General features: G+C 40.0%; 1 protein-coding gene across 4 annotated transcripts in view; it reads left to right on the forward strand.

The window, feature by feature from the left end:
- The window catches only part of FRYL (FRY like transcription coactivator), a 140,879-nt gene that overhangs the window by 107,966 nt on the left and 11,415 nt on the right, over positions 1-21,498 (forward strand). For all 4 annotated transcript variants that reach the window (XM_064486813.1, XM_064486817.1, XM_064486821.1 and 1 more), the window contains 9 exons: positions 2,085-2,246; positions 2,357-2,431; positions 2,754-2,930; positions 6,532-6,735; positions 8,816-8,983; positions 14,788-15,038; positions 17,278-17,485; positions 19,192-19,341; positions 20,035-20,133. In XM_064486813.1, the coding sequence (XP_064342883.1) occupies positions 2,085-2,246; positions 2,357-2,431; positions 2,754-2,930; positions 6,532-6,735; positions 8,816-8,983; positions 14,788-15,038; positions 17,278-17,485; positions 19,192-19,341; positions 20,035-20,133 (1,494 nt within the window). The remainder of the gene's footprint in view (positions 1-2,084; positions 2,247-2,356; positions 2,432-2,753; positions 2,931-6,531; positions 6,736-8,815; positions 8,984-14,787; positions 15,039-17,277; positions 17,486-19,191; positions 19,342-20,034; positions 20,134-21,498) is intronic.

A 21,498-nucleotide genomic window follows, 5' to 3' on the forward strand; every position in this document is an offset into this window, starting at 1 on the left:
AGATCACTCTGGCAACAGGATAGGAAACAGACAGGGTGGTGGTGGGGAATCATGAAGAAATCTGTTAGAATAATTGGAGAAAAAGATAATGTTGGACTGTGTCCCTAGGCAATTGCAGAGGAAACAGAAGGCAGTGATGGTTTTCAAAGTCTGAGAAAGTAATTGAGGGGATTTAATGGGAAGGAGAGAAGGTGCTAAGTGAGGAAGAGACATCAAGGACAGTTGCTTTGACATCTTGGTGGATGTTGGTACCATTCAAAGAGAACAGAGATTCTGGGAGAACAGATCTTAGTGGGGAAGGAGGGCGCGATAAGCTCACCCTTGGGTACATTGACTTGGAAGTGACTAAGAAGCATTGACGGAGGTGCCTATTATCTGAAGAGATCTGAAGTTTTAGAGGAAAGCTTGGGCAGAAGGGGAAAAAAATTAAGGATTTTTAGTGTTGTATAGGTGGGCGGTTGAAATCATGGAAGGGAAAACAAGACTGAAATAAGCTGAGATCTGCGAAGCCCAACATTTTAGGGAGGGACCTCAAATTTTTTTTTTTCCTCCAGCACCTGAGCCCACTCTTGGTGGCTTTGGTGCCATTGAAATGGTCTTTCACAAGCCAGAGCAGTAGTTTTTCAAGATGAAAGTTTTTGATCCAGTATTGTGGGAGAGTAGAGAAAGATAACAATTGGAGAGCTACTCACATTTTAATTGATTAGAATTATATAAAATTTTAAAAATTGAGGGTGTTTAGTGTTGGTATTAGAATTTATCCAAAGCTTACTGTGAATTGTTTTTAAACAGAAAGTATGTTTATTGCTAATGTTCTAGTTAATATCACCTGAGAGTTTCTAGCATGGAGTACTCAGCATGGGAATATGATAGAGAAACTGAGCTTTGCTATTCTTCTAAGTCACATATTGATGGGGTAACAATTATTTTGTTTGAAGCAGTGCTATGGATTCTCAGAACATTTGATATATACCAAATACTTAATTTCAATTTGTTTCATCAAAAATTCCCGAGTACCTGCTCTGTGTAAGCACTGGAGATAATACTAGAGGAACAGAGATGAATCACACATGGTCCAGGGACTCTTGTGTAGCAGGGGGAGACAAATCACCATCACATGGTGAATGTCCAAGTATAATTGCCCAGGGGTGGTGGTGGTATCAGAAAAGGCGTCCTTGGAGTCTAGAGGCAGTGTTCAGGGTGATTAGGGCTTTGCTTGGTGCATATTCCATGTAAAGGAGGTGACACGTACTGACACATAGGTCCATAAAGGCACCCTATGCTTGGGGAACACGTTCGGCTTTTTTGTAGTGTGAAGTTCAGGAGGGAGTGGTGGAAGTTGAAATTGGGGAGATAAGCAGGAGCCAGGTCATAAGGGGATTTGTATGACATGCAAATGAACTTGAATCTTATATTCAAATACAAATTCAAAACACTTCACAAAGCCAAATAAATATACACCCAGTTTTGGGTCATCATGGAATTGTACTGAAATAAATTTTGGAAATATTGTACACCAGATTCACAGTAAGCACTAAACAGATCTTTATCTCTGAAGTTGTTACTTATTCTGAATATTTGCAAAAGCACTTTATTGAAGCACAGTTAACAATATACATTGAAAAAAACACTAAAATGTTAATAGACATTAATTAAATCTGGTGAGATGACAGGTGATTTTTTTAAAAATTTTTATTGAAGTATAGCTGATTTACGTTGTGTTCGTTTCTGTGACATGTGACTTTTAAAAATCATTTTTATATTTTCTGAGCTTTCAAAGAGGGCATATTTTATAATCATGAGGGAGAAGGGTGAAGTGGTGGTTTTTAAAGAAAGCAGATCTGTATTTAAAATAGAGATAAGCTTTCCAGTAGTCTCCTCAGAGACTTGTTTCCAATAACGTGAAATCTCTTGATTAAAAAAAAAAATAGACATTTGATTTTTGTAACATGTACCTTATGCCAAGTAATCTTTCTCCTTATGCTGTTTTTTGGTTGTTTGTAAAAAATGTCAGTATAGATACGCTATTGACCTGTTTATGTTGAAATAGTTGAGTCAAACATGGGCATTTTATTTCTGTGTAGACACCAATTATTGGGAATAAGTATGGTGATCAGCACAGCGCAGCTGGGAGAAATGGAAAACCGAAAGTTATTGCTGTGACTAGAAGCACTTCTTCAACTTCTTCTGGTTCCAATTCTAACGCCTTGGTGCCCGTTAGCTGGAAAAGGCCACAGTTATCACAGGTACGTGAAAGTTCCTTGAACAGAAGCATCCGTTTTATTGTACGTCTGAGAACTTGAGCATTTTCTTACTGGATCAGTAATCTTAACGCTTGAATATTCTTTCTCTCCAGAGAAGAACAAGAGAAAAGCTGATGAACGTACTTTCTCTCTGTGGTCCAGAATCTGGCCTTCCGAAGAATCCGTCGGTGAGTTATCGTGGAAGCATGTGTAAACGTTTTAAAAATCATGTTAGTCCATGAAGGAAGGGACGTTACTGTGTCTCCTTGCTTGTCTTTTCTAACTGACCTGACTTACGGTGTTGACTAAGAGTGAAAAAACTGTCACTTGTCTTTGTGGCACTTGGCAGCCATGCTCATTAAGTATTCGCCCAGTAGGTATTAGACCAAATAAAACTCCACTCACTGACAGATGAGGCCAGCGGTGGCTCTTAGGGTGCTGAGATTCCATATTCAGAATGGCGACACTGATGGGTGGCCTTTTTCACTTTTGTGTTTGGCTGGGGGCCAGGTTGTATTCTCTTCTAACGAGGATTTGGAAGTCGGTGACCAACAGACTAGCCTAATTTCTGCGACAGAGGACGTAATTCAAGAGGAGGAAGTGGCTGTGGAAGACACCAGCAGTGAACAACAGTTCGGCGTTTTTAAGGATTTTGACTTTTTAGATGTTGAGCTGGAAGATGCAGAGGTAAGGGTGTGGCCTTCTTTGATAATATTTATAGGCTAGTTACAACTGCATGTGAATCAAGGGTTTTAACCCTGGGATCTTTGCTTATTAAGGTCAGAGTAAGGTCAAAAGGTAACAATCTAAATTGGGGACTAAATATGGTTAGTACAATTAGTCAATAGCAGAAGAAGTCTGAAATAAAAGGAACATCTAATTTTTTTTTTCTTTATCTTTAAAAATATAAAGTAAAAATGGATTTCTTCAAAAGTATTTTTTTTAATGTAGAGTGTGCTTACTCTTAAATGTTTACATGAGCGATACTAATTAATGTGCAGCAGAACAGTAAAAAAATTACATTAAATTTATCAAACAGTTTTAAAGAGGGTGGCCCTGAAGCTAACTGGACGGCTGAGGGGCTTTGGCTGTCAAGAACGCTCTGCTGGGGCCGAGCCCCTGCCTGACACTGCTCACCGCTTTATTCTTTAGGATTGTGCCAGCTCCCCTACATGCCTCATTTCATTCAATACCAGGGCTTTCTCCTCCACATTGATTCAGTTTAGAGAAAATTGATAGTTGTGTCAGCTTAGATGCTTCCTGAATGGAAAATCCAACTCAAAAAGTAGATTTACCAGCTCACAAAACCGAGCAAGCCCAGAGCCAGAGCTTATGTGGATGGGCCTCCATGCTGTTTCTGGCCATTTCTCTGCAGTTCGCTAGGCTCTGCCCGTCTCTACAAGTCAGCTTGACCTCAGATGGTCTTGGTTGTGTCCCCACACAGCAGTGTTCAGAGGAAGCGAGGGTCACTTCCGAACATGCTCTCACGGAAGTGAAGGAGTACCTCTCCCAAACACCTTTAGCACACTTCTTGTCACATCTCACTGACCCAAGTTGGGGCATCTGCCAATTTCTAAAACAATCATTGTGGCAACAATAATAGGATTGCTCACTACCCTGGTTGTGTTGGGCTACTTGAGACCTATTCCTGTTGGTGATGCTGGTCCCCTAAACCACAGTTTCCTAAACCTGAAAAGTTCACGTCAAATAGATCACAAAAGTGTTCATTCTAAAATTGTTGTAAGTATCTATATTCAAGAGCCCAAAATGCCTATAATGTGTCCATAACATGCCATTGATATATCTCTCTCCCAGGACGTTAAAGTCACTCGTAGAACTCACATGCATTCATCAGCCCTCTTCAGGGGTGTTTCCTTGGGCTCAAATAGGCGAAGTGGAGAAGTGAAAGGTAATGGCCTCTGCCAGGTCACACCAACAGCTGTTGATAGGAAACCGGGTTAGGGAAGCCCTCCTGGCTGCTTCAGCCTCCCCTGCAGATATGAGGATGTGACCATAGTGCCTCAGAGTCCAGCAGATGCCGTAGACTAGCTTATGAGCAGCACAAGCTCTATGTAATAGCTCACCGTTTACATATTCCCAAACTGGGCAGGTTCATAGGAAACCAAGAACAAGTATTGTCCAGCACCTTATAGGCTTATAAACTTTTTTTTTTTTAACTGTGGCCATTGCTAATACATTTTATATCGCATCCGAGTGTATATGTACAGACACACTTTAAAATAAAAGTTTCAAGAATATGCGTCCTTACTCTATGCTATGCATTTTCTATGTATTTTCTATTTCTTTCATTTCAGTTTTTTTCTTTGAAAAGGGCAGGTCACCACCCTCTAAAATTGATATCACTCCTACAACTTGAAAACCACGTTGTAGGAAATAGGACAGACTTGCACATTCAGGCAAGGAAGTGTGGTGGGTTGAAGAGACCCACTGCTCTACTTCACAGGCATGAGCCACTTCGAAATTCTTCTGTAGATACTTGCTTTTTTCACAGCAGAATTTAGAATTTCTAAAGGCAGGCTCTTGACATTTTTGTAATGGTCAGGTTATTTCTTTTTGTTTGCTTTTTCTTTTTCCAAAGAACACTTCACATGCTTTCAAGTCCAGTACTCTCAAATGTTTGTAGTAATAAATATGGCTTTTGAAAAGAACCTTAGAATGAATTAAAGATACTTATTGTAGTTCTGTCTTTCATGTAAGTCACAGTAATTTCAGGAGAGTAGTGCTAATTTATACCTCATAATTCGGCCAAATCAAATGATAGAGATTTTCTAAAACCTAAATCATAGTTTTGCTTTGAACATGGTCACAGGAAATACTTTGCTACAAAACAAACTTAACTGCTAATGAAACTCCTGAAATAGTCCCCAACCTTGAAAGCCCACAGTGTGTATTCATTCATTCACCAAATATATGTATCTTGGGCCATTGACCTTATTATGTGTTATGCTGCATCATAATATGTGAAATGATATGTTCAAGGAAGGTGGCTTTCAAAGTCTGACCTGCAGACCTCCGAGCTTCTAGGACCCCTGAGAAACAGGGAAAGGTCCAAGGGCCAATGGGCAGAGCTCCTGGCCACCTTTTTCAACCAGAGCAGCTCTGCTTTTGTTCATCAGTTCTGCACAGTTGACTTCCACCATAAATTTCATTTGAAATTAGTATTCCTCTGCTTTATTTTAAAAGAAAAAAAAATTTGAAAAACCTCTATTCTGGACAGTTCCTCTTGGGTAAAGGAATACATGTAAATCATATTTTGCTAGCCAGTTCACTATGATTTGTCATGTCAGAGCTTAAGAAAGAGTGTAAGAATTACATCCCTTACACAAGGAGAATCAGCTTGGAATAACAGAAACATAACTTACTATATAAATCCGTAAGTGGGACTAAATTGAAATTTGTCTGATTCCCTGTTGACCTTTTGAAGTTGGCAAAGGTTATATTTTGATAGCTATGATCTTAATTTTAAACTACTTTGTAGCAAAAAAATAACCATTGGATTTAGCCAGAACCACCTGACAGTCTAAAATAATTGTGACCCTACATGTTGTCAACTGAATGTGGGTATTTTAAGTCAGTTTTGCATTGTATCCAGTATTAAATCTATGTAAATTTGGAAGGTTTTTCTTAATAAGTTTGTGTTGCCACAGTGTATCACAGAAATGTTGTTTTAAATGTCTGTCTCTGACTTTTTCACAATATATTTTGCATAAAAAAGTAATTTGAATCACATGTTGGCTTCCTGCACAAAGCTTAATCCAGAGCTTGAATCAGTCTTTGGGTTTGAGAAAGCAAAGAGTTTTCCCCAAAAGTGTAGCGTATATTTAAATGTTTGTCTTCGTTCTTTCTAATTCTGTGTGTTTTCCTTTTTGCTAACCAGGAGCTGCAGGTAAGTTGCAGCCTGGTGTTGTGAATTGTTCATCTGTTGTCACCTGTGATGTATGTGTCTTTTTTGTGGTCCCATCTGTGTTTGTGTATTAGAATAGAAATGGCCTAGGTATTAGATTTAGTTGGTCCCCAGTAGTACAAGATGGAAAGCCAAGAAAATCCTTCAGTTAAAACAGGTTATCAACCAAATATTTTGATCTCTTTAAATATAAATATTGAATGATGTTTTAAAAGTTTCAAGAAATTGAAGGGCTGATTGAAACTCTGCTTATGACAATGCATTAAGTTTTTTTCATCTTGGTGTATGTTTTCCCGGTGTATTACATTTCCTACATTTGTAAGCATGTATTGAGATCTCAGAAATGGTGTTTTGCTTTTCCAGGGTGAAAGTATGGACAATTTCAACTGGGGCGTCCGCAGGCGCTCCCTGGACAGTGTTGACCAAGGAGACACGCCGTCCCTCCAGGAGTACCAGTGCTCCAGCAGCACCCCCAGCCTGAACCTGACAAACCAGGAGGACACGGACGAGTCCTCAGAAGAAGAGGCGGCGCTCACAGCCAGCCAGATACTCTCACGCACGCAGATGGTACAGTGACCTGTTCGCCCAGCGACAATTGGTCTCTTCTTCCTCTTAACTTCCAACTTAGTAATTAGTGTTTCTCGATATTCTGATTGTCTTTTCCATGTGGGTAAAATGCTCACTGAAATGAAAATACAGAATCGTAGCAGTGATGGAGTGTTCCATTAGTCATGACAGAACTAGACATTTGATGCTGCACACCCCTTAGCTGCTGAGACACATTTTCTATTGCTTCTCCCCTGGTGACGGTGACTTGTGCTGGGCGTTCTGAGAGGCCCTCAGCTTGAATGATACATGTTTTGGTACTGGTGTGAACACCAGCCCTGCTTAATTCTCCACCTGCTTTTCTTTCTTCATTAATGGAGGACAACCTTGCTCTCTTTGCAAAATCAAGTCAGTTGTATGGAGGCTCTGAATAGTATTCCAAAGGCCAGACAGCAAAGATTCAGAGAGAGAGAGAGATAGGAAATGAAGGCTGCAAGGAGTGGTCTGTCTGTTCAGGAATGCGGGGTGAAGGGAACGCTAAACCTGCAGTGGCAGCTGAGTTGGAACTTGAAGACGGCAGAATGAGGAAAGAGAAGGCATGTGGAGCAACCATGCGGCTCATATGATGACAAACCAGCTAGTGAGGACCATATAGCAGCCAGTCACACAGCTCTTACATGGGTGCCCGTGTCAGGCCTCTAATTTAATGTCGCATCAGCTGCTCGTGAAGTGCTGGCAGTGCACTGAGTGGCGGGGCTGAACTGGCTTCAGACAACGTGCACAGTTGTCGTTTTGGGCTTGGCTTCCTGTCACCTCTCCTGTTTTGGCATCTCCTATTTCCCCAATATGACTGTCAACGAACTCCCTTTTGCGTATTAAGTGATAAGCTGTTGCTGATAACAGTAGCAGTAGTTACCGCTGGCTGAGTGTTTGAGGGGCACCAGGTCAAGGTGTTCACATGGATTAGTCACTAGGACTCTCCCTGCAGCCACGTGATTGTTACAGTGTGGTTACTGCCCATCTGCAGGTGCAGTGACTTGTCCTGGGACACATAGCTGATAAATGGGTTTGAACCAGGCGGTCTGCCTCTAGATCCAGGCCACCTATGGATTGCCCCTCCACGGACTGTGTGCATTTAAGCAAATGGGAGTTAATGGCAGGAGTGACCCACTGAATGAGGCACAGGCCCTCCCTGGGGCCAGACTGGAGGCTGGCATCCTGCCACCAACCCGCTGTGGAATTGCAGTCAAGTTACCTACTCTCTCCTTTAAAACAGGACCCCCGGGGGTGCCTGTCTCATGGGAATTTCATGGGGCGGACAGTATAGTAATTGCTTAACAAAGGTTAGCTCCCAGGAGAACCTCAGAGCAGAACGGACTTGTCTCCTCTCGAGGCCAACCCTAGTCATAGTGGTAGTGAGATTGAAAAAGAATTTGAAGTTGCTTCCCCCTCATAGGGGAAAAAAAATACATAGTTTTTGCCTTTACCTCCTCTGAATCACGAACTTGGTTTTTCTTATATTAAATTTTGACTGTGAAAAATGTATAACCCTGCTTAACAGAGAAAAAATTGTAATATTTTCTTTTTTCTAATTACGACTAGTTTTCAAAAAACGTAAACCCACTAATGCTGGCCTGCCATGACAGCAACTTCATTGTGCTAATTCTTTTTGTCTTATTACAGTTTTATGATATTGATTCTTGCTGAACTAAGTGAACAGCCAGTTCAGACTTACGTGCCTACCCTCCAGTTGAAATGAAATGAAATGACCACATGAAAACATAAGACATTACTGTAAAATATTCATTTTAGCTCAAGATGAGCATAGTCACATAGAGCTCTTCCACTTTGGTAGTTCTTCTTTAGCAAAATGTAACCATATTAATGGCTGTTTCATTTCTGCCGATGGCCTAGCTGCTTGCATTAACAGCACCAATTCTGGGATAGACTGAAATGAGGGGAACAGATAATTTTAGGAAGTCGAAGAAGCTCTTTAAAACTATGGCCCCAGATTATCTTATGACATAGAATGTTTCCTGTGGCCTTTGTGACCATTGCTGACTCAGAGATGAATTCCTCCTTTTATGATCTCTCCTTTTAGTTAAACAACGATACTGCTGTGGATGAAACTTTGCCAGACCATCCCGACTTACTTCTTCAGTCTCAAGATTCCACTGGCAGCATCTCAACAGAAGAAGTGCTGCAAATCAGAGATGAGACCCCAAGTTTGGAAGCTTCCCTAGATAATGCTAACAGCCAGCTGCCTGAGGTGGGGAGATGTGGGGGCTGGTGCGTGGCCAATCTGGGCTCCTTTTAAAGCAATCCGTTCCATCCCTTGCTTTTCTTTCGGAAGAGTTGTCATCTGATATGCTAATTATTTGATTTGTTTCCAGTATTTCTAACCTGTTGGGTTGCTTTAAGTGAAACAGTCAAATCCGATGGTTAAAAAAAAAAAAATTTGATGGATTAAGGAAATGACCTACAGGTTAAAAATAACCCTGAGTGTTTTTAATGAGCATTTTGTGCTGCAGAATGTGATTAGGTTAATGTAAGGTGCTTCTCTGGGGACGGGCAGCATCTTCTGTGGCGCTGTGCCTTCTCTGAAGGACCGCTTTTGTTTTTCCTTCCTTTGTTGCTTTGTGTTTGGGTTTTTGTGATTGGTGCTGTAATTGGGATCAAAACCTCAGGCTAGCTGTGTTAGCAGCTGGTCAAAGGAAACCTTTTAGAAAGACTTTGGAACTACTAGTTTTATGTTTTTTGGAAAGGCCTGTGAGAAGTAAGCCAGATTCCAAGCTAATGACTGATCAAAAATAAGTAAGTATTAGTTTTCTTAGTTATTTTTTTAAGATTTTTTTATATACTTTTTTAAAACTATAATTGCTATAGCTCTATTGTATGTGCTATTATGCTTTGGTGTTAGGAAAATACTACATTTTTTCAGTGTTAACCAAATTAATGTACTTATTAGATCTAGACCAGTCTAGTTAGTAATCTTATTGTCTGAGTAAGTTGAAGTCTCATGTTCTTACTGTGCCGACAGTGTATTATACATCTTGACAGTAGGCAAACCTACTTTGAAATGAAGGCATTTGGACAGTTTTTTAAATGCTCATATTGGTATGGCTGAAGTTTAGATCATTCGATTCAACAAACATTTATTGAGATGTACTGGATGCTAGGCATTCCACTAGGTACTAGAAAGATGAATAAGGCATGGCCCTGGTCTCAAGAGTGTCCATTATCTATTAAAGGAGACAGACAAGGTTAAAAAAACTACATGTCAGTATGAGAAACTCAGTAATAGACATGTTCGAGGCTCTGTAAAAACTCAGAGGAGAGATTGATGAGCTGTGCATTCGGGGTGACGGTGGCAAAGGACAGGCTTCATGGTAACTGAGACATTCCAGGCAGAGGGACTTCACGTAGGAAGACTTGTCACGTGAAGCTACATGGTGTGTTCAGGTAGCAGCAAGATGTTCGGTCTTTGAGGCTAAAACGCAGGAGGAGGAGCAGCAGCAGCAGCAGGAGAGACGGGTGGGTCTGAGACGTGCTGGGCCCCACACGCCATGCTAAAGTCAGACTTTACCTTGAGATGACAGGAGGTCGTGAATTTGCGTTCTTTCCAGAGACGCCTGTTGTGTGACAGGCCCTGTACCAGACACCTGGGTGGGAACACAGGGCACACGAGCAGCCAGGCATTTAACCAGGGCTCACTGAGCCCCCACGGCGGGCCGGGCGCTATCCCAGGCCCTGGGCGTACAGCACCGTGCGAAACGGGCAACGGCTCCTGGGTTGTGGCGCTTAATTCTAGTAGGAGGGACAGAACGAACATGGAAACAGGTAAAACATAAAGAATATATCAGAGAGTGGTCTTCTTACTGTTGATACTAAGAAAATCTAAGAGTCATGTGGACTTGGTGAGGGAGAAAGTGTGGTGGCATTTGAGGTGAAAGCTAAGTGAGGAGGAGGAGCCAGCCCTTGAGAGTGTGGAGGAAGAAAGACCGTTCCAGGCCTGGGAGAGAGGCCGGAGCAGAAAAGGCCGGGGTGCATCTGAGGAGCAGCCACGCTGGCTGGCAGTGGGGGGTGTGTGACACAGTGAACCCCAGAAAGTGGATGGGGGCAGACGCGGCCAGGGGAGGGCAAGGTGCTCTCAAGGGCATCTTAGAGGCCACATAGCAGGTGGCCACAGGAGGATTTCAAGCAGAAGGACAGGATCTGATTATGTTTATTTTTTTGAATCTCGCCTTTTTTTGGTGGAAAAAGGAAAGTCAGTTCTAGCACCTGCACCGGCCACGTGGAGCTTGCAGTCTGTCGTCAGGGAAGGTTACAGCCTGACTGGTGTTTCAAGAAAGTCTCAATGACAGAGGTGTGCTGGGAGGACAGGAGGCCGAGAGAGGGGCCTGGACAAAGCCAGAGTGTGCGGACAGGGACATGTGTATGGGCAGAGCTGACGGGGTTTAGGGCTGCACCTTAAGTGAACGATGTTCCACTCGGTGTTGGAAGACTCGTTACCTGAGCATCAGCCACCAGTTAATCTACTGTCCGGTGTAGCTGTATGTTCCAGGTCAGACTTTCTCATTAGAAACACTGGGAAACGGCAGGCTGATACAAGAAATACCTTTTTAACAAAAGCAGTATAGTTAATGGTTGTGTGATTTTAATTTTACTTAATGGGGAAATCTTTTATTTTTGATTATTAAAATAGCTGTAATCACCATGAGTAAACTACCTCTTAGAAATAATTCATATTTATTGGAAATGAATTAGAAATTCATCTATATTTCAATATACATTGGAAATTGTGTTATGTCAGATGAGACATTCATTCATCCAGCAATACTTAAGGGGCCTACTTCCAAGCCGCCATAAAGTTCCTAAGGATACTTTTTTTTAATAAAGGAAAAATACTTTAATTTTCTAGGTTTTTCCTCTTACAGTAGTATATTTCATTATCACTATAAACTTCGTGACACTGGCAGATGAGACTGAAGGAGATATTTTTGAAATATATTATTTGAATTAGAAATAGTTCCATTGTCATGAAAATTATCACCAAAAGAATGGATGTCCACAAGGGAATAATTCAAGTTTGTATCTGTTGGATATGTTGGCCTAATTTGTTTTTCCCTGATACGCCAGTGTCAAATGACCCAAAATTGCCCCTTTAAAAAAAGTATGAAAGCACTAAGATATTGAAATAAAACCGTTAAGTCTATTACATAGATATATATGGGTATATATGGTATCTATATTGTTATAAAGCAATTTCTTGAGATGAGGAATACAATTAATCTTAACAGATGAAATATTTTATGAACTAAAGAAGTCCTAGAAATGTTTATTTGAATTTTTTTCCCTTACATTATGTTAATATCAGGAAGATAAAACAGAATAGGCCAAAGCATCCGCCTCATGACAGAAACTCTGGAGCTCAGTTTGTCCGTCCCTTCTCTGTAATATATACAAATTACGCTTTGAGTTCTAGAAGGGATGGTATTCTTTACCTTTGTTTATCAGAGAGGCCTCCACAGACGGATTTCTTCTAGCATTTATAATAGTTTAGATACCAAATCATGTATGGCAGAAACTATTCCTTATAGGAAATGAATCTTTGAATTTGTGTGTGTGAGAGACTGTCATTATGTAATAAGATAAAATTCAGGAAAATTTGATTCTCACAGTCTGCATATAACAGTGGAATGCATTCCATTAGCCAAAAAGCACTCTCTTCATGAAATCTAGGTGTTATTAAAAATTTCAGCATATACTCTATAATACTAACTTTAGGTAAAACAAATTGCCCAAATTACCTATTTTCAAATTATTATTCCAGAACAAATGACAACAAAATACAGGTGTACACTAATGAGAAGTGAAGACATTAAACTAAGAAGTTTGGTGGGTTATTTCAACATGATATATTGATGTAGAAGGAAGACTTAATACCAATAAAAATTCTAGGTGTAGAAATATCTTTAGCACTACTACTTAAACTATCTCTCTGAATAACTAATGCCTACCCTTTTAATGGCCAAATCTCTAAGAAAAAGATTCAGATGGAAACCTTAAATAGAATGTACTAAATATAAGCTATTGGAATGATTAAGGAGTGATATACTCTATTATTTACAAAGTACTGCTCTGTGAAGACTCAAATAATTTGCTGCTTTCCCTGCGTAACTAACTCCAGACCAGTGTTGCCATAGTACACTTGTGTTTTCCTACCATGTTTCTATGCCTTTGATATCTTCTAAGTCCTTTTCCTTGAGATATTATCTGTCTTAGGCAGCTTGGGTTGCTATAACAAAATACAATCATCTGGGTGCCTTATCAACAACAGAAATGCATTTCTCACTGTTCTGGAGGCCAGGAAGTCACAGAGCAAGGTGCCACCCGCACTGTCTGGTGAGCCCTCTTCCTGATAGCTCTTCTTGTTCACGTGGTGGAAAAAGAACAAGCTAGCTCTCTGTCCCCTTCCTATAAGGGCACTAATCCCATTCATGAGGGTTCTACCCTCATGACCCAATCACCTCCTAAAGGACACACCTCTCACACCCCCATTGGGGGTTAGGGGTGAGAATTCTGAGGGGACCAAAACAGTCAGTCCATAACACTATTGCTACCCCACCTTAATCAAAGCCCAACATCATCTGTTTTCGCCAAAGAGACAGTCTCCGGTGCCTCACGCAGCTTGATCTTTCCCTTCTTTGAGCACCAGTAGCCCTCTGGGTATCACTTAGGGTACTTACCTTACACTTACCATGCTCTGCTGTACACTGTTGTCATTTGCACATCAGCCTAAGCCCATTACCAGTTTGCACTCGAACTGTACTTACTAATTTACCCCAGAGCACTCAACCCAGAATCTGGTCAAAATCCTTTGCTTTATACATAAACTTTACAGATGAGTAAACAAAAGCCCAGGCTGGTCCAAGGTCAGGGTCTCTGGATTTCACTTACTTTTCATAATTTGGGAGGAAAGTTCTTTTTTCACCCGTGAAAAAAAGATGAGAAACTACTGTGCAACTAAGTAGGAGCCGTAGGTCTAAGCAGTGATAGAAGTGGATCTTTATTCCTAAAACTGTGAGGCCATCAGTGCTTATTTTCAAACTGATCAATTAATGTTTATGCCAGTTAAAACTGGTGTTGATAAAGTCATGATATACACCCTGGAAGTATTTTTCTTTTTTAATAGTGGGTAGTTCATTTATTCAACCAATATCTGTCGAACTTTTGCACCATGCCAGGCACACAGCAACGACATTTCAGTGATGTTACGATGGACAGGAAGGAAATATATGAGTACACATTATAACCCACACTTCCATTATCATTTGTTTAGAGTTAGGAGAATGCAGGCATTCTTTTTGATAAGTGAGTTTGTAGTTCATTTAATTCTCAAAAGTACAACAATCTAAAATTTCCCAGTGTTTTCTGTGAAGCATCCTTAGTACTCAAACCTGAATGAGTTATTGTGGCCTTATTATTTGAGAGAAAATCTTCCATCCCAAGTACTCAGCCCACTTACACAGTAAGGCTGCCTTCCTTGTTTCCATTCAGCAGCCTCCTGATGGGTTAAGACCTGTTCTCGATTCACGGGTAGCCCCACAGGACCAGTGGGTTAACCATCCTGAACTATCTCCCCTCCTTCTGTCCATAATTCACTGGATGTAAGGTTCTAGCATGATGAAATCAATGACATTTCAAGTAAGAGAGAGTTAATAGTAACAAATTATGTAGAATTAGAATATGTATGAGAGAAGGTCTTTCACCAAAGGATGTATTTCTAAGTAAACCCCTAAATCCTATTAAAAGGAAAAAGATCTCCTTGGTGTTTCTATGTGGCATCAGGTGATACATTTTACTTTCAAAATGTTTTAAACTTGGAACTATTTAAAAAAAAAAAACAGTTTATATGATCAGAGTCCAAAAACTCCAAACATTATTAAACTGTGCAAATGAAGACTGCCTGCTAAAATAGATATATATTGGTGACAATGGTCATTTATTCTGTGCTGATGAAATTCTTTTATAGTGTTGTTAAAGTCCGTAAAAACTATGATTGTTTTACAGGATACAAGTTCAGTATTAAAGGAGGAACAGGTCCTTACAGCCTTTGAAGATGAAGGGCCGTACATTATTCAGGAGCGGCAGGACTCTCTTGTGTGTCAGGGGCTTCTCGATTTAGAGGAATCTGACGTGCCAGAGCCCCCGGCTCCCGAGAGCTACCCCGGGTCAGTCTGCGATGAAGACGTCACCTTAGCTCTGAAGGAGCTGGATGAACGATGTGAAGAGGAGGAGGCAGACTTCTCTGGGCTGTCCAGGTGAGACTCCGGCCCCTCCCAGCTATGGCCCTCTGGGCCAGCATGCTGACTTCATTTCTGTCTATGTTTGAAAGGTAAAATGAGTTAATGCAATAGGTTTATTTTCTCTTATTGACATTCACTTAAAGAAAAACAAGTAGGCCATTCTCAGAGCAAAGCGAGTGGCCTTCTACATTTAGAAGTACACCGGGCACCTGTTTTGGCAGAATGCCGAATGGCCAAGTGTTAAAGTCAATACTGGGCCATAGCCTGAGCCAGGCATCAAATCCTGGAATGAACGACTGTGATACCAGAACAAGTCTGAAATATATTCCAAAAATTATTTTGTAGTTTTATTATCAATGGTCAGATTTTTAAAGTTTGACTTACATAATGGGCAGAACTCATCGTTTATTGACCCTGTGAGATGTTAGAATATTGCTTTTAAACATTTACGTACCCTGCATTCAAAATTTATTGCCACAAGGTATGAAGAATTCTTAAATAGGACTTTTTTTTTCACTCATGGGCTGATGAAATTGAATAATCAGTTACCACACATAGTTCTTAAAGGAAATTTTTGTGGACATTTTGGTAACTTATATACCAAACAACTCTTTAATGGTTGTAATTATGATATAATCTATATCTACTATTTTGCTTTTTTATGTTAATTTTATAAATATTTGTGGCTCAAAATAGTGTTCTTTATAAAGGCATCTAATTTAATGCCCTCTCCATCAGTGTATCTATTTCCCTATTCAACAATATGAAGCTGCCTTGATAATAATTTTCATATAAAAATTAATATTTAGTAATGCAGTATATCAGCGTTGTGCTCCTACAGTAAAAGATTTTCATTTATACTTCAAGTGATAACAGAATTGTAACATACACAGCACATGAGATTTTTCACTCTATGTAGAATGCTCACCTATATTTGAAAGTGTACATTCAGATGTTAACAACAAATCTTGGTGACACACCTGGTTCATGTTACTGACTTGGAGATGACCGTAGCCTCTGCGGTCACTCACTCATTGATCATACACAAGTTCAGGTTTGCGAGAAATGCTGCAGGGGTAGATAACTCTGCTGTCTGGCTGTCTTAAAGGCTGCCGCCAAAGACTGGACTTTGGCCAGTTGCTGAAGTTGAAATAGACTAGAACATCCCTACTAAATAAAGGGGTGTATCTACTCAAGCTTAAAGGATACATTTTGTTCAAGTCAATCACCACAGTGACATTTTAAAAATTAACCTTTCTGAAGTAGAATTTCAGTTTTCACTTCAAATGTCTGCTTCGTTTTGATCTTTTCCCCCAATCTTCTCCGATCTCTCTTCCATATGAATTGCTCCATAATTTCTGTAAAACTGTGTGGAGCTGCCCTTTACTGTGAAACATACAGTTTTAAGACCTTGAGTTACACATTTCTTTAAGGAGTCTGACTCCAAACACTTCATCTTTAAGTCCCCAAATCACACATTTCTTTACAGCATGTCCAACCCAAATTATTTCCATCTTTTTTCACTGTCTCATTTTTATATGGATTATCTGACTGTTGAGATTATAAATTCCTCAAAGAAAATGGCCAGATCTTATGTTTCTTTGAGTCAAATCTGTTACTGCCATACTGCGAGGCACATAGTGTGTGTCATGGCTTTATAACACTGGGCTTGGACCCATGGTCCTGGCTTCAGATTCTGGCTCTGTCATTTCCTACTCAGTAGCAGAGGCACATCATTGAACTTTTTGTTTCCTCATTGGTAAAAAATCAGGCTAATAATAGTACTTAACTGTCACTGAGTTGCTGTGAAGACTGAATGAAGACAATCCATACAGAGCACCTACTACATAGCCCTTGACACAGAAGTACATAAGAAACACTTTTAAAGTATTCTCATTGTCAATGTGGGCCTGTTCAAATAAAAAGCCTCCAAAATTGACCATTTAAAATGAAAGCATTCTAATCTGTACTATTCACAGAAGTTACTGAAATTATTTCCATTACCCTGGCATAGTGTAGGACTTGGGTTGTTTTAAGGCGGTCGTGTGAAATGAGAGTCCTAATTCCAAAGATGATAAACAGATCAAGGATAAATAAGAAAATCTGCTTATCTGTGCTTTCTCACAAAGTGCATTTTCTAAATCAGTGTGTATATGTGAGTAAAAATAATCTGTGTTAGAGGGCTTACACTGTTGTAAGTAATCAAGTGTACTCTTCTAAGGTCGTATTATGATGGCTGTATTTGTGTTGACAGTCAAGATGAAGAGGAGCCAGATGGCTTTCCGGACGCACAGACATCCCCTCTGCCGTCGCCGTTCCTCTCTGCCATCATCGCTGCGTTCCAGCCGGTAGCGTATGACGACGAGGAAGAGGCCTGGCGCTGCCACGTCAACCAGATGCTGTCTGACTCTGACGGGTCCTGTGCCGTGTTTACTTTTCACGTTTTTTCCAGGCTGTTTCAGGTCAGTGAGGTTTCCGGGTTCTGAATTCGTATTACAGTTACCTGATAAAGTTAGGGGTTTTGCCTAAAATCAGTACCTCAGATTTTAATATGCCCATTGATTTCTTTTAAACAAATTTTTTTTCCAAAGATAGTGAAATTTATTTACTTATTTATTTAACAGACTGGAAGGGTTTTTGTAAATATTTTTTTGAATTGTGATTTGTTTGTTTATTTAGGGTTTTTGAGGGGGGGGGTAATTAGGTTTACTTCTTTATTTTTCGAAGGGGTACTGGGGGTTGAATCCAGGACCTTGTGCATGCTAAGCATGCACTCTGCCACTTGAGCTATACCCTCCCCTCTAAGATAGTGAAATTTAAATTTACACTTTGACACTGTAGTACCGCTGGCACGTTATACAATGACTAGTACAGATACCTCCCCTAAGGCAATTAGAATAAAACTTCAGAACAACTGATAAATTCTGGTGCAGGATGCTAGGCACCAGCAGGGATACCAATGAAATATAAAGCCTGGTTCCTGCCTTCAAGGAATGTACCATCAGTATCATAAGACAGTTTATCATAACGTGTTAAATTCGTTGGCACTTTCATTACTATGTGGAGACCTTAACAATTTTAGCCAAGGTTGCTTCAACCCTAAATAACATGAGCTTACATTTATTGAGTACTGTCTACATGCCAGGCACTATGCTAAATGCTTCACATTAAGTAATTCTTACAACAGACCTATATGCTTTAGCATTCTGTAGCCAGGGAAACCAAGGCAGAGAGAAATGCCATCATTTAAGTATTATTTTCTGAACCACCTGCCAGCTTTCCTCCCTAAGCAAATTTTGTCCATCTTAGAAGACCAAGCTAAGTACATACACTCACCGCAGTTTTCCCAACTTCTCCAACCTCCAGTCTCTCCCTTCTGGAAGGTTAGTGCTTGTTAACTGGAGCATCTATTTACTTAAGTCTGTAGTTTTTGCATTGCTACTTGGTTTCCTATTCACAGTCTTTTCTTTCCAGAGATACAAATTTCTTGATGCCTGAGATTGTGGCTTATGGTTTTTTGTTTTTTTTTAATTAATCACAATGACATCTAACAGTGCTACACACATACATGTAGGTACACATTAAGTATGTGTATAGTGATAGTACTATTAATACGTAGTCTAATTCATTGAGTGCTCTCTATGGGTCAGGTACTGTCTGGTTGTTTAAGGTGAATGAATATTCTTCAGTTTTGAAAAGATATTACCTGTGATGCATTTTGACTTTAATTAAAGTCAGATGGCAGCTGATAGCCAAAGAGAGTAAACTGCTTTTACTGAAAGTTTCTTCCAGGTAGAACTTAGCTTTAGAAGAGCTAATTCTTCAGATATGTGGTGACCTTATTTCCAAGGACGTACAGCATGTATTCCTTGTGTCTTTTGTAATGAAAGAAATCTCAGGAATAGGGAGATGAATGGCATGTACCATTTAGTTTCTTTTTTCAGTAATACTATTTTGTAAACCTTTGAGCATTTTTAGAAATGACCATGTTTGCTAAAGAAGTGCCTAAAAACAAGGATTTACAGATCAGTTTTTAGAATTCTATATATCACTAAAATAATAGTTTTAAAATAAAAGGTTGCTCTAATTATATATTATGCTTTTTCACTTAAAGATGAAAAATGGCTGCATATGAAATACTAACATTTTTCTTATGTTTTCTCCATAGTCAATTCAAAGAAAGTTTGGAGACATAACTAATGAGGCAGTCAGCTTTCTTGGTGAGAGTCTGCAGCGCATTGGTACCAAATTTAAAAGCTCACTGGAAGTGATGATGATGTGTTCAGAATGCCCAACAGTCTTTGTGGATGCTGAAACGGTAAGTTTTTATATGAGGGCTTATTATAAAAACTCAATTTGAATGGCATCATTCAGTAAATGATTTTTTTAAAGGTAATTCAGAATTTTAAAGTGTAAAGGTTCGTATTTTCAATTTGATTGTAACTATCTAGCAAAATACAATTCCAGTTTATTATATGTGGTGACTTGGGACTGTTTCTGATTCTGGCCTCTCGCTACCCTCTCCTGCCACAGAGTCCTAGCTGGGGAAGCTAAGAGTTGTGCTCCAGAGACATGTACTTTTCCCTGACTCCTGAATAAAGGCGGGTAGGAGAGGGCTAGACCTCCCCCCACAAAGAACCCAGAACTCCTTAGTCTTCCTCACTTGTTTCCAAGCATATTTGTAGATTATATATTAAGATATTTTAAAAATTAAGGTTTAAAAAGCCTCCAGGGTGTTACTTTTAAGGTATATACTGGTCTGACCTGTCATTTTTGGCTGATCCAGTTTTTGAAATCATTTGAAGGCATGCTTAGACTGGCAGACATCCCTGAAATCGCACTGCATTCTTCTGTTTCAGTGAAAGGTCAGCCCTGAGTTGGGGGCAGCGTGCAGTAGGGGATGCTGGCTTAAGCTGGGCTGGAAACCAACTAACCCATGACCCCAAAGTTTTCAGTCTCATGATTGTGATCAGAAATGATGACCTGGATCCCTTTGTTTCTAATTTGACAGCTGATGTCATGTGACTTGCTGGAAACACTCAAGTTCAGTGTTTTGGAGTTGCAAGAACACCTGGATACATACAACGCCAAAAGAGAAGCAGCTGAGCAGGTCAGTCCCTTCTTACCATGTAAAACAAGGAATTTGCTTGTGGCACTAGAAGTGTTAACTCGGCAGAAGAGCTGAGATGGAGAACCGGACCTGTTAGCACTTGCCTCAGAGTTACACTGAGAGTGGTGGGACCTCGGAGCTCTCTGTCCAGTAAATTCCTATCTTTAGCTTTTAGAAATTGGCCCTCTAAGAGCCTAGGAGCCCAACGGAAAACTAGCTCTATAAAAAGCATCTGTGTGGAGACTATGTCAACATTGTCAACATTGCAAGCAGAGATATAAAAGCAGTATTTCTCTGAGAAGTACTTAATGATGTCCTGGTCCAGAAAATCTGCGACCTATGACGAAGCTGTGATCGTTTTCCTGTGATGTGTACGTGTACGTGTGCAAGTGCTAAGACGTCTCCAAAGGGAGAAACAAGCATGTAGTCGATTACAGATGTTACCTGCAAAGAAATGTTTAACTCCAGTCTGGCACTGCAAAGCACAGTAGTTCTGTTCCCTGAGAGTAAATCCACTATGTTTTCAATTGACAGGGGCAGAAAAACTTAAAGAAAAAAAAAATACTTCTCCTTTTCACACAAACTGCATACAGTACAGGCATTTTTCCCCTAGACTAGGAAGTGGTCTTTTACTAATAAGTATTAAATATCTATCACATGTGAAGGCCTATGAAAAATGAAGTGTAAAAAAACCTGGTTCTTATTCTCTAAATATTCTAGATGGGAATATAAAGCACAAATACTGTGCATGAGGAATTAGTAACAAAATTAGAGTCACTTCAATTACAGCAATAATTAAAATTATTTGCGATGAAAGGCACTTCTCGAAATCATACAGACCTAACAGAGAATGGACACAGACCAAACGCTATGATTTCCAGGGAGAGGTCACTTTTGGCTAATAGGAAAACTTCATGGACTAGAGATACGACCTTAGTCCTTAAAAGATGGTCATTTTAGATTGGGAGATTATCTTTGAGACAGAATATTATATGAGAAAACACTTGTTAAGGCTTTCTCCCCTTATAAGAGGAAATCTTGTATCTGGACTGAAAGAGGAAGGACAGATTGGAGAAGAGGAAAGAGTTTTCAGCTGGTCATCTTACAAATACTATTGCTGTGCACCTTCTTATACATGTGTTTTATGTATGTCTGTTCACAGACCTCTTGAGCATCCATCCAGGAGGGGAATTCCTGGGTCAGAGCGTATACATATGTTCAACTTTGGTAGATTCTGCCAAGCAGTTTCCTAAAAGAGGTTGTATCAGTTTACAGTCCCATCAGAAGTGTGCACAGGAGTTACCATTGCTTAGTACCATTGCCACCGCTTGATATGGCCAGCTTTTAACATTTTGGTCCTTCTGG

This window comes from Camelus dromedarius, chromosome 1 (genome assembly GCF_036321535.1).
Source record: "Camelus dromedarius isolate mCamDro1 chromosome 1, mCamDro1.pat, whole genome shotgun sequence".
In the NCBI taxonomy this organism is placed as follows: Eukaryota; Metazoa; Chordata; class Mammalia; order Artiodactyla; family Camelidae; genus Camelus; species Camelus dromedarius.